The sequence below is a fragment of the Microcaecilia unicolor genome, chromosome 1 (assembly GCF_901765095.1).
Source record: "Microcaecilia unicolor chromosome 1, aMicUni1.1, whole genome shotgun sequence".
In the NCBI taxonomy this organism is placed as follows: Eukaryota; Metazoa; Chordata; class Amphibia; order Gymnophiona; family Siphonopidae; genus Microcaecilia; species Microcaecilia unicolor.
In genome coordinates, this window is record NC_044031.1 from 562,222,431 (window position 1) to 562,236,362 (window position 13,932).

The following is a 13,932-nucleotide window of genomic DNA, read 5'->3' on the forward strand; positions in this document are numbered from 1 at the left end:
AAAACAGGGTATGGTATACATAATCACACTCTAGCACTAAATTCTACTCACATACTTTGCATCATTAAAAAGTAGTGACCTCATTTTCCATTTGCCTCTAATATATCAGATGTTTTCTGGAACCTCTACTATATTAGGTTAACTACTAACGAAATAGATATACTTTAAAATTAAATTTCAATTTATTAATATTTTATGGTTGGTTGAAAGAATTAAAATGCTGAAGTTTTCTGCATTGTCTTGCTAATATTTTGTACTTGGAAAACTTCCATCTCATCTGGAGTAAGAGACAGCCAAATTGAATACAACTGAATGAGTTTATTAGACAACAGTCTACGTGAAGGAGTCTATAGGACGCTGCCATTTACTCTTAAGGATACTCCCTCATAGTGTCAGACCACCTTAAGATTCATAGTCCTGCTCTAGGGGGAAATGGCATGGGAGGGGTGGAGCCAGGAGAGCATGAATTAAAAGTATAAAAGTTCAGGGCACAGCTAGGCTAAGGAGGCCCAAAAGGATGCAGCGACGTCCAACTGTATATGCTTCCACCACATATGTATGAACTAGTGACAGTCAGGTAGGCTAAGTTTGACTTGGAACCTTGCAACTTGATAGCTCTGACCCAGCTAGACCCAAGCTGGTCTAGGTGAACTGCTAAAAATTGTATTGGAGAGCCAGCCCAGAGCTCAGCAGTGTATGCTGTGGCCCTGCAGGAGCAGACCACAGGACACTTCTGTGAATGGACTAGTTTGTGTTTTCTTTTCTCTCCCACCTGTGAATTCAACAGGACCCCTACCCGTCATTTTGTTCACCTTAACCATGTGGCTTCGGTTTGTTCTGGCTCCAGGCCCGCTCTTGTTCGTGTTATCACAGTCTAAAAAAATTCAGAGCCTAAGAAGCACAAACACACCAAATACGTCATACCTCAGCTCTAGAATTCTGGTTTTTCTTTTCTATGTTCATAGCCAACATCTGACTGCGGAATGACAAGCTTTTGGTCTTTTCGATTACTTGTTGATAAGGTGAGACTGCATTGTTGCCCATAACCACGTGACCCTAAAAAAAAGAAAATGACTACATCATGACCACAGCTATTATTTTAACACACCATGAATAAGGCAACCCAGAATGCCAGCACAAGAGAAGTTAATACACTGTTCCTTACCCACAGATCATCTGGAACATGCAATGTAGAATTATTGGTGAAAATATGAAAAAAAAAAAAACACCTTTCCAAACGGAAGGTAATTCTGTAAGACGGAACCCACTGTGGGCATTGGTTATGGCATTTATTTTCAGCCAAAATAGGTGCCTACTTTTCTTTACAGAAAACTAGTGCAAACGGCTGAAAATGCATATACATTAAGACAGTGATTCTCAAACCTGTCATGGAAGACATCTAGCCAGTTGGGTTTTGAGAATATTCCTAATGAATATGTATGAGTGAGACATGCATACAAGAAGTAGAAAGCAGCATGCAGATCTCTTTCATGCATATTCATTGTGGTTATGTCTGGTGCTCCCCCAGAAGTTTGAGAACCACTGCACTAGCATGATCATTTACATCAGGCTGTAGCTAGTGTACATGCCTATGCCCAGATGTGCCATTAATTTAAACAGACCATTCAGTGCAGGTGTGGGGATATATAACTTTATCAATTATATGCATGCATGCTAACATCTGGGCATACCATCCGTATAATCCCAAACACTCACAGATTATATATCTCATACAGTCCAGGCTAACAATCTCAACATCATCATCATCAGATCAGCGAGTGTGCTTCCGTATTGGTTAACTGAGCCAAGCAGTTTTCAAGGGGCACCACCGCAATCCTCATTGATCCTAATTGAAAAGAAGAAAAATATGAACTTTGAAAGTATTGGTGCTGCTGCGGCTAGGAAAGCGAATAGAATGTTGGGTATTATTAGGAAAGGTATGGAAGACAGGTGTGAGGATGTTATAATGCCGTTGTATCGCTCCATGGTGCGACCGCACCTTGAGTATTGTGTTCAATTCTGGTCGCCGCATCTCAAGAAAGATATAGTAGAATTGGAAAAGGTGCAGCGAAGGGCGACTAAAATGATAGCGGGGATGAGACGACTTCCCTATGAAGAAAGACTAAGGAGGCTAGGGCTATTCAGCTTGGAGAAGAGACGGCTGAGGGGAGACATGATAGAGGTATATAAAATAATGAGTGGAGTGGAACAGGTGGATGCAAAGCGTCTGTTCACGCTTTCCAAAAATACTAGGACTAGGGGGCATGCGATTAAACTACAGTGTAGTAAATTTAAAACAAATCGGAGAAAAAGTTTCTTCACCCAACGTGTAATTAAACTCTGGAATTCATTGCCGGAAAATGTGGTGAAGGCGGTTAGCTTAGCAGAGTTTAAAAAGGGGTTGGACGGTTTCCTAAAGGACAAGTCCATAAACCGCTACTAAACGGACTTGGAAAAATCCAAAATCCCAGGAATAACATGTATAGAATGTTTGTACGTTTGGGAAGCTTGCCAGGTGCCCTTGGCCTGGATTGGCTGCTGTCGTAGACAAGATGCTGGGCTCGATGGACCCTTGGTCTTTTCCCAGTATGGCATTACTTATGTACTTATGCTTGGCTCAGTTAGCCAATACGGAAGCACACTTGCTGATCTGATGATCCCATTGAAAGAAAATTTGCCTAATTAGATCTTTATACGTTAACTAAGAATCTATTTAATGTGAAGCTGAGTATAATGAAGTAGGTCTCTTACAATGGCATCCACAGACAGATTTAATTTACTATGGATATACAGACATGTTTTCTTTGGCTTAAACAGGTATATTCAGTTTGTGTTCCTTTTTTGGATTGTATTAGTGGCACAAACCTCCATCACAATGTTTTTTTTTTTTAATTAAAGAGGAAGTGTATGGGAAGCAGTCAATCATTAACGCAATGGTTGTTACCACAGATGCGTTTTAACGCCACCTCTGGAAATGTAGCTGAATTCCCATACCGATAGCCCGCTTTGCCCTTCTCTGTGCTGCCCTCTCTGTTCCTTCCCAACCACCTCTTCCCATTAACATAAAATCCCACGTTAGACGTTTAATTTACTGGTAATGATTTAGCCTGTATTAACTGCTTAATGTGCATTAAAACGTGTTATGAACACTTAACTGACTTTAGTAAACAGGCCCTCAAAGCACTTTGCAAGCTTTATTCATAGGGGGTCACACAGGCATTGTTAATGATTGCAATTTCTTATTAAAACAGTCACCTACAGTATGTGCTCAAGTTCCAGTATCCAATTTGGATTCTATCATTAATTTTTGTTTTTGGCTCATTTAACAAGCTTTCTTGTATAATTTGGACATTCTTAATATCAACTTTCCAGATATATACATTTTTGTGCATTACATTTACCAAATAATCAAAGCATAAAAGCCTTACCAATTTAGAATCAATCTTTGCATCCAGTCTTGCATTTCTAATTAAATTGACAATCCACCGCTCAGCATCATCTGGGGTCATGTTAAGTTTATCTGCTAGCATACTGTATTGAGAAATAAAAGTAGGTTAGATTCCCATAAGAACAAAAATATAACATCATCTAGTCCTCTACTGGCAATTTAAAATGGCTATATATGCATATTCAGAGTAAACAGCAGTTCAGTGAATTTTGACAAAAAGCAACTTAACAGCAGCAATTTCTTACGCCTATTATACAGACAATAGTGTATTGATGTGCATATTTGGTTATCTAAACAGCAAAGTGATATTCTCTGACTTCTAAAAAAAAAAAAAAAACTTTCTATTTTTTGCGTACTAGTACCTTTGGCAGTCTTTATTGTCTCTGCCCATATACTGATATTCAGGCAGAAAGGAATCTCATCTTCTCCATAACTACAGGTTAGCCAGTAAAGGCCGCTACTGAGTGTGTGACACAGCTTCTATGCCACTCTCAGGTGCAAAATGAGCCCCAAATAATTTAGACCCTCAATGCTACAGCAGTATAGCTAGAATCAGGAGCCTGGCTGTCAATTTCAAATACAGACCCTTATTTCCTATCAGTTAAAAATGGACTGTAAGGGTCTTTATCTACTATGTTACTATATTTTCCTATGAAGCACTATGCTTTGTAAGCTGCTATTAAGTAGTATTTGTATAATAAACTCATCAATGTGTTATTAACCGAGTCACACTGGATTCTAGTTGGAAATGAAACTTGGAGGCTATATAATAGTTTCAGATTTTGCTCAGCAGAATTAAAAAAAAAAAAAAAAAAGATTCTGCATAACATATATGAGATGTGTGCCAATGCAGTTAAATTCTTTGCTTGTGAGATGATGAGGAGCTATGCTGCCCCCCCCCCAAAAAAAAAAAAAACAGTATTTTGTCCAGAGCAAGACTCAAATATTAGAAACTCCTTCTCTCTTCCAAATCCTGGGCCCCAAGTCTATATAGATTTAAAGAATTTTACTTTACTGAACTTTATAGAAATAAGTTCACTAAATTATATTTTAACAAATTCTGGTTGAAATGCAAAGATGTCTAGGTAGCAGAAGTATGGTAATATAATGGCGTAGCCACGGTGGGGCTTGGCCCCCAAAGTCTTCCGGTTTGGTTGGCGGGGGGGGGGGCATAAGCCCCATCAGCAGAAGGCTTCCTCCAGTGTAGTTCGTAGCCATGGGTGGGCCTCTCCTTTTTAGCCTCAGACCCACCCTACAGCTAGTGCACCATTTGTGCAGCTAGTAGAGAAGACTCCGGATTTTTTCAGCTGATGGGGTTTGGGGGATCGCTGGCACCTAAGGTATTTTGTAGGTTTTTTTTTTTTTGGGGGGGGGGCATGGGGTGGAAGAAGATGAAACAGAAAGTATGGGGAAGCAGCAGAATTGAGGTATCTATGGTCGCCCCATGTTAACCATCAACTCCCCCTCCCCCCCAAAATAAAAATCACCTCTGCATACATAAACAGATGATGAATATTTGATCATGAAGGATGTTTAATGAAAACGAGACTATTCATTCCAGCATCTATAAATATTCTTTATGAATTAGCTAAAGCACATCAGTATAATACTGTCTACTTACGATTCATCAGACAAGACAAATTAGACCAACCATGTTCCATTTTCAAGTATGGCCTCAACAACCCACTTCTACTCCACATTCTCCCCGTGTCCCCTAAAACACCACACTCCTCTTCACAAAATACCCTCTTAGATTATTACCCAGACTTTTGATGCAGTTTAAATAATTGCTGTAAGTGTTTCAGATTAGCTCAATTGCTGTTGAGCTGGCTGTTCACTTTGATGTGCTGTGTGAAGACATTTGTTCTTCCCTTAAACAGCTTTCTTAGAGACAAAGCTCAGAACAATTAACATTATTCTCATGAAAGGATAAACATTCTACAAACACACTCATGGGCAGATGAGCAAACGCAGGCACTAGAGGTCAATAGTGAACTACTAGCGCCTGTGTTTGCTTCCGCCCTATAAATCAGAGATGGCCAGCGCGCGTAACAACGCCAGTAATGGATGGTTTGATAGATTTAAGAAAAGGCATGCCATCGGTCAAGACCTTGTCTCGGGGAGATACAATCAGAGAACTTTAAAAAACATATGGAAGAAAGAGGGTACAGTGAGTATAAAGTGTACAACTGTGATGAAACAGGACTGTGTTTCAAAATGTTACCATATTGTATACTAGCAGCCAAAGATGATGCACATAAACGGGAAGGCTTAAATAAAGAAAGGACAGAGTGACCATTCTTTTTTGGTGTGAATAAATTGGGCACTCAAAGTAAAACCGTTCATGATTGGGAAGTCAAAATCACACAGGTGTTTTCATCATGTGAATATGAACTCTTTGTTCTTTGAATACACAAACAGCAGGAATGCTCAGATGAACTCTTCAATCTTTACAGACTGGTTTCATAAATCTTTTGTTCCAGCTGTTAGAGCTCATCTACGAAAACTTAAACAAGAGAAAACGGCCCCGTCTTCTGAATAACTGCCCCTGTTCCAAAAGTGTGGTGTCAGAGGCTATAGAACATCTTGAGGAAAGTTTGAGATGGCTAGAAACTCAGGATGTGAACAGCATCAAAATTTTACCGCTATAAAACAGTCTTGATTTTGCAAGAAGCAGTTTGTTTTAAGAAAACAGACCACACTAGATAAGTTCCTGTATTAGTACAATACTGTATGTTTCAATAACGTTTTATATATTCATACAGTAGTTCAGCTGTGTGAATGCCTGCTTGTAGCAAATAAATCTTTTGCAACATCAATTTTTGCTTCGTTTGTTTTCATTTTCCATTGACCCCGATATGTGACCCCTTGTTTAATGCAATGATATATTATGGATCCCAAACATTGTGTTATAGCAGGGCTCCACTCTATTAGCATCTTGAAGAATAGGTTTATCTAGAAGAAAAGATTTCAATTAAAATTTTAAATTGTTGCCCATCTCACCTAAATAGCAATAACCATAGTTGCAATCCTGGCCCAACCCTGTCCAGGAATAGGGAAGGAGAGCAAGGCCTGAATACAAGTAGGATCTCAAGACTCTACATTCCTCTGAGCCCTTCACTTCTTTATTAATTACATTTTTTTTCTTTAATAGAAAATAAGCTACTGCCCAACCATGTTGAGACCCCCCCCCCCCAAAAAACCAGATCTCAAACTAAAAAACAGAATACAGTGGCTGTGAAGCTGCCTGAAGGATGTAGTAAGTAACTCATAGCATTATTTACCTCCACCATGCCACACCAGCTAAATCTTATGCAGGAGATCCTGCTTAGGAGCCTAGAGACATCTCTCACGTACACTACCTCCTGCCTGAGGGATCCCCAGGCACCAACTAAGAGACACAGGCCCCAGCAATGAGAGATTTCCAGTTAGATCAAGCTTTTGAAGTAGAAGCTCAAGGCAAGTTACATTCAGGATACACAGGCATTTTGTCTCCCGTGGGCTCACAATTCACGTTTGTACTTGAGCAACGGAGGTGTAAGTAACTTGCCCAAGACCACAAGAAGTGTCAAAGGGATTTGAACCCTGGCTTTTCTGGCTCTCAGCCTGCTGCCCCAACTATTAGACTGCTCATCCACTCTCTAGTGGAGAAGTAAGGTTTGGCGACTTCCATATAGCTACTCAAGACAGACTACAAGAAGGACACAATCAGGAAAAAGAATTTCAAACCTTGGAACATAAGGGCAGAGAGTCTTGACACCCATTAATTAGGAAGCCCCAACTAGGGTCACCTATCCCAGGATTGCAAAAACTGTACTGTGCCATGCACCGGAGAAGGAACACAATACCCAGCCTTAAGCGGCTTGAAGTTAGTGTCCCACTTCTTATGTACAGGACAGAACTTTAGGTAACAGAGGCAACAGGAGTGCCTGGGTACATAACAGGTTGATCTTATCCTGTGACCACACCATCACCTTCCTCATCGGCCACTTTAACCAAATAGGAGAGGCACTTGCCCAGGAATGCAGGGTTCAACATAGTTGGCCTCAGGAAATGAAAAACTAGACCAGAGGATGTGCCAGAGGATGTGGTTATAGTGATTAGCAAATCTAAAGATGTTTCCTTCTTTTTAGAAATGAGCGAGTTTATCTGGGTCTCCATTCCTAGTATGCCTAAAGATGAGGTTATGCCATCATCTGTAGAGTTTCTACAGGGCAAAACTCCTTCAAGCCCTAAAGTTTCATTGTTGGATATTTGGGAGGTAGTGGCAAGAAATGAAAGGCTCCTACAAGGCACTGTACCTCAAGTGGATTTACATGTGAAGAAATTTCAAGAGCTACACCAGAAAATTGACATAAGAAATGCTTGTTGAAAGAACCCAGGTTCAGTTCTTTAAAGCAACAGGACATCTGGTATTGAAGATAAGGTGAATAATGAGACTAAGTTGGAAAATTTAGAATTCCTTGTAGGCTAAGAACCCACAATTCCTTAATTTCCCCAAGTTTTACTTTCTGCTGAAGTTCTTTTGAAGAATATTTTTCTGAAGTACTGTCTACTTTCAGTTCTGATGTAGTTTCTGCAGTTAACTGTTATATGCCAAGGCTAACTTAAGTGGAGTCTTGGACTGAGAGAGTGTTTGGATCATTTAAAACCTTTGGAAAACAAATTAACTGGTTTCCTTGAGGATTTACAGTATACCATCAATATAAGATCCATCCTCTTTGTCTCTTTCTCCAATGAAAGAGATAAAGATTTCAATACCAAAAGCTTAAGAGGAAAAATGTTTTATTTTGTGGACAGAGGATATTAGTATTTCCAGGTGATTCATGTGTAGGAAATCTTTCCTGAAATTGAAGTCTCAAGTTTTGACTGTTGGGGTCACATTTTATTTTCTTTCTCCATAAAGGTTCCCATGTGTGATGCACAATTATCAGGATAGTTCATATAATATCTTGGGTTTTATATAGCTGGAAACGTTTCTTTAAAAAACAAGAATTAGGATGGTTGGGGAGAGTCATTAGGTGTTATATAATGTTTGCAGGTGTGATGCAGAACTGGTTGGAATTCCTTAGATTTAATTTTTCATTAATGATATTGGATTTTGACTCCCTATCTTCTTATGATGTTGGCTTTAAGGATTTTATTTTCTTTTTGTTTGCTTTGCACCATTAATTCTGCCCTGCAATGGCACAAATGACATTATTTGAGTATAAGTGGACTTAAATCCCTACCTGTAATATAGAAATTAAGTCCAACCATAATGTATTCTGGACTTCTGAAAAGCCCCTTCAGGATCTCCAGTATTTCAGAGTCAGAAGGCAGTAAACTCTTTGCTTCGAAGAACCAAGTAAAACATACTTTGTTCCATTTTCACACAAATTAGCCAGAATGGACATTTCCTTCTGCCACTGCAGGCAGAATTATCATTTTCTTTTCTCATGTATTGAGCTGTATATTATAAAACCTTGTATTCAAACCCTAGCCTCTAGAGAAAGCCAGTGAAGTTGCATTAACACTGGGGTTAAGTAAGCATTCCTTGTTTTCTTCACCACCACCCTTTGCTGCTGTGTTCAGTGCTACCTACAGGGCCCTCAAGAATATCTATATTAATAATTCTCACCTCCAATTCTGAAGCTCACAGTGTGGCAGGGAAACACTGAAGCCCTGTACTGGTGTAGCCTGTCAGCACCACTCACTCTCACTCATACAACTACCCTCAGCCACGCCCCTTCCGGACATAATTCCCTACCTCAACGTTCTATTCAGGCCCAAAGCTCCTGCCACTTCTGTTCAGGGTTCGTAATTTCATGGTGGTGAAGCCTCTCTACTCACCATGTCTCTCGGCCATGCCCTCGCGTCGGCCGTGATGACGTCACCACAGAAATGACGTAGGGAACGAAAGGGTCATGAGGAGGTGGAGCCACGACGCAAATGCCGAATAAGGGGCATCGGACGCATGGCAACAGTTCCCGTGCGCTGCACCCGCAACAGAACCACTATCATTGGACCGGCCGCGCTGCCACAATGCCTGGCACTACAAACACCTGCAGTGGCAACAGCGACGCACTGCCGCCGCCATGATGGGCGCCGTAACAATCACGGACACCAGTATGCTCTCCGAGCATCGTCCACCCAGCATGGCTGATGCTCCCCTTCACGGAGGTGGGGCCAAGGAGCGGGCAGGACGCGGTGGAGCGGCGAACACACGCACCAGGTCAGGAGCGCCACAGCTGCTCAACTAAAACGAACTTCCGTTATTCCGATCTTCAGCTCCCTCAGAAGAGGCCCTGATAGCAGTCAGGGGCGCTGGGATTGGAGGCCTGGCAGTGCCTCTCTCCACAGAACCTGTGAGACCCCAGAGCTTCCACAGTAAATCACACAACAGAATGAGGACCCAAATCAGGTACCACTGCACATTCAGAAGCACACAGAACATCTCACACCTCACACACCCAGGATTTGAAGGCACCCAAAGACACCAGTGGAAGAGCAATTTAGGAGTAACACACACAATGGAATGAATAGGGCAACATGAACACGAAATATTGATGGTACAATAGAAAGGCAAGGAGTGTGTATGGAACACTGAATGGAATGGTGCAAGAGGGTGGGCGAGCAATCCGCGTTGGGGCTATGGTGGAGAGGGGGACCCTGGAATCGGCCAGACCCTGGAACAGGGAGGGGGAGGGGACCCTAGGAGGAAGACAGCCCCTGGCACGCACTCTCCTTCTCACACACAGTGTCTCTCACAGACACACGCTGTCAGGTTCTCAGGTTCAGAGCCCGCGGGGCTGGGCTCTGGAGCAAACGTGAGCCCTTGGGCTGCTGACGAGGAGCGACAGCAGCAGGCAAAACCCACCAACCAACACTGGGTAAGCACACCGGCAGGGACTGCAGGCACTGCCCAGCGAACCGGAACACATGGACTGGAATCCCCCGGACTGGAGGACCCAGGACTGGAACACTGGACTGCAATTCCCCGGACTGGAACACACACCGGACCGGAACACACTGGACTGGAGCACACCAGACTGGAACACACACCGGACCGGAGCACACTGGACTGGTCCCCCGGACTGGAGGACACAGGACTGGAACACGGGACTGGAGCACACTGGACTGGTCCACACAGCTTCACCTGCACTTAGCTACTAAGCCCCCCAGGAGTTGAGCTCATGGGTTCGAGTAGCCGGCAGGACTTACTGGACGACACAGGGACCAGGACTAGAACAAGCTGTAACTGAAGTGCACCTAACTCCTAAAGTGACCAAAAGTGTTCCTAAGCCCAGCACCAACAGAAAAGCTCCTAAGCCCTCCACTAACAGCAGTGCTCCCAACAGAAACTAACAGGGGTGCCCCTACGCCCTACACTAACAGAAGTGCAGGGAAACCACAAGGGAAAAGGAAGAGAAGACAAATGCCAGACCTAACACTGGTACTTCCTAAGCACCAAGCTGCAGCAGCTAAACATGGGTTCTCACCCTGGTGCTTCCTAAGCACCCAGCTACAGCAGCTAAACACAGGTCACGAAGAAAAGCGGGGAAAGCACAAGAAAACAAGCAGGAAAGCCAAATACCCAAACAACAAAAGGTGCTTCCTAAACACTTACTCACAAGGGAGCTCCCAGCACCAAACTCCAGCACTGCACTAACAGCAGTGCTACACACCGTAACAAAAGGGAAAAACAGGGAAGTCAAACACACAAGTCACAAGTGCACACTGCACTAAACTAACCTGGACCTAAAGCAAGTAGCCAGAAGCAAACGTTGCGAAGGCCCTGAAGGAAAGAACCCACTTCCTTATCAAGGCCCTCCCAGATGATGTCACTCTCCCTAGAGCCAGGCAGAACACATTCAAACCCCGAGAGGCCCAACCCACATCAATGCAGCACCGAGAAGCTCTTGAAGCCAGTACCCCCAGGGAGAGGTAGAGCAACTCAGACCACACCCACAGCTGCAGTGAAGAGACAATTAACCCCATGCTGCTGGAAGCTGCCAGCACAGAGAGACAGAGCCAGCTCAGAAAGGACAGAGAAAGAAACAGAAGCCAGCTAAGAAGCTGACTCCCAGGAAAGAGGTAAGTTTGAGAGGGGTTCAGACCCCAATCATAACACACGCGCACCCACTCTTGGTCTCTCTCACACACACATACACTCGCACATTCACTCTCTCTCTCTCTCACACAGTCACTCTCACACACATACACACTACGAGGAAAACCTTGCTAGCGCCCATTTCATTTGTATCAGAAACGGGCCTTTTTTACTAGTAAGAACATAAGAATACCCTCACTGGGTCAGACCAATGGCCCTTAAGTTGAATCAGGCAATCCTGATAAATGTTACAGTAATCCAGGCAAGGTTGTTATTAAAGCCTGGCACAACATATGGAACTCATCAGGAAGAAAATGAGCAGGATGAGAACAACCTTAATCTTATGCAAACCATAATCAACACTCTGACACTGAGATAACAAATTAACCTCTCATCCAGGACTACCACTAGATAACAAATTTCAGGTTTAGCTATCAGCTTCGCATTTTCCACTCTCAATTCTGTTGGTGCATTAAAGGTATAATCTTTACAGAACTTGTGGTTTTTTTTTTTTTTTGTAAACAGTGATTAAGCCAGCATTGCTTCAACCAATATATAGCTGCCTGAAAATAAATAACCAACTGAACACCTTTTTGGGTGGTAAAAGGAAAATAAAACATTATGTCCTCTGCACAAATGAATGAATCAGATCACATGGTGGTTGTAGATAGATGCTACATAGCAGGGCTGACATCACCAAACCCTGTGGGACTCCCCAGCTTAATTTATACCACGAGGAAATAGTAACATCCAATACTTACTTGCTGCTTATGGTCTTCTAAGCATGACCAAACACTGCAGTAGTACAAAACCAATCCCAGTTGATTCCATCCACAAAGCAGTAATTTGTGGTTTACCGAATCAAAAGCAGCATAAAACCAAGGCCCTTTTTTTTCCTTCTAACCCACATGCTGTGGTGCTCCAACAGTATACGGTAGATGGGAGGCAAAGACCTTGAAATGGTGCACTATCATATAAATGAATCATCAGGCCTACTGAAATGGCAGACCACGATCCGCACTCCAGAGCCTGAGGGTGCTTTTATTTTTTTTTTTTAACTGACACCGCAGCAAGGGCAAATTGACTCCCTCACTCAACCCCCTCCTTTGGCCCCAGGTATGGAGCTCCCTACCTTTCTCTGCTTAGGTTTTCAGCAGTGGCAGGCTGTCTGCCCAAGCTCGGAGCTGCTGCTCTGCTGTAGTTTAATGGAACAAAGACAGCATAGGTTCAGACAGTGGAAGTCTTGCCTTACCAACTATTTTTCTCAATGGAGGAGGGTGAATAGTGGAGTGCCTCAGGGATCTGTACTGGGACTGGTGCTATTTAATATTTATAAAATTATCTGGAAATCGGTACATGTGAAGTTATTAAATTTGCAGACAATACAAAACTATTCAAAGTTGTCAAAATACATGTGGATTGTGAAAAATTGGAGGAAGACCTTAGGAAAATTGAAGACTGGGCATCCAAATGGCAGATGACATTTAATGTGGACAAATGCAAAATGATGCACATTGGGAAAAATCCAATGCTAGAGTCCCCTATAGGAGTCGGCACTCCAGAAAAAGTTCTAGGTGTCATTGTAGACAACATGCTGAAATTTTCTGCCCAGTGTATGGCAGCGGTAGTCAAAAAAACAAACAGGATGCTAGGAATTATTAGAAAAAGGATGCAAGTTAAGACCAAGAATACCACCACTGTATTGCTCCATGATGGAACCTCACCTTGAGTAGTGTGTTCAATTCTGGTCACTGTATCTCAAAAAAGATATAGCAAAATTAAAAAACGTTCAAATTAGAGTGACCAAAATGATAAAGGGGTTAGAACTCCTCACATTTGAGGAAAGGCTAAAGAGGTTAGGGCTCTTCAGCTTGGAAAGACGGCAGAGGGAGGATATGATTAAGGTCTATAAAATCCTAAGTGGTGAAGAACGGGGTAAAAGTGAATCAATTTTTCACTCTTTCAAAAAGTACAAAAACCAGGAAACACTCAATGAAATTACATGGAAATATTTTAAAACAAATAGGAGGAAATATTTTTTTCACTCAAAGAACAGTTAAGCTCTGGAATTCGATGCCGGAGGATGTGCTAACAGAGGTTAGTGTATCTAAGTTTAAAATAGGTTTGGACAAGTTCCATCATCTGTTATTGAAATGGACATGGGGGAAGCTACTGCTTACCCCAGGACTGGTAGCATGGAATGTTGCTACTAATTGGGTTTCTGCCAGATACTTCTGGATTGGCCTCTGTAGGAAGCAGGATACTGGGCTAGATGGCCCATTGGTCTGACCCAGTATGGCTAATCTTATGTTCTTATGCCCTTGTGGAAGCAAGAAGGTAGGTCAAAAGGGGGCAGAGCACAGCAGAGAGCAGTCTCCAAGCTTGGGCAGAC

At 42.5% G+C, this 13,932-nt stretch overlaps 1 protein-coding gene across 1 annotated transcript in view; it reads right to left on the reverse strand.

Moving 5' to 3' along the window:
• Window positions 1-13,932, reverse strand: part of EIF3E (eukaryotic translation initiation factor 3 subunit E) — a 182,601-nt gene that overhangs the window by 10,881 nt on the left and 157,788 nt on the right. Inside the window, exons 11-12 of the mRNA XM_030218047.1 lie at window positions 3,429-3,531; window positions 925-1,056 (exon numbers count right to left, since the gene is read on the reverse strand). Coding sequence (XP_030073907.1) covers window positions 925-1,056; window positions 3,429-3,531 — 235 coding nt within the window. The remainder of the gene's footprint in view (window positions 1-924; window positions 1,057-3,428; window positions 3,532-13,932) is intronic.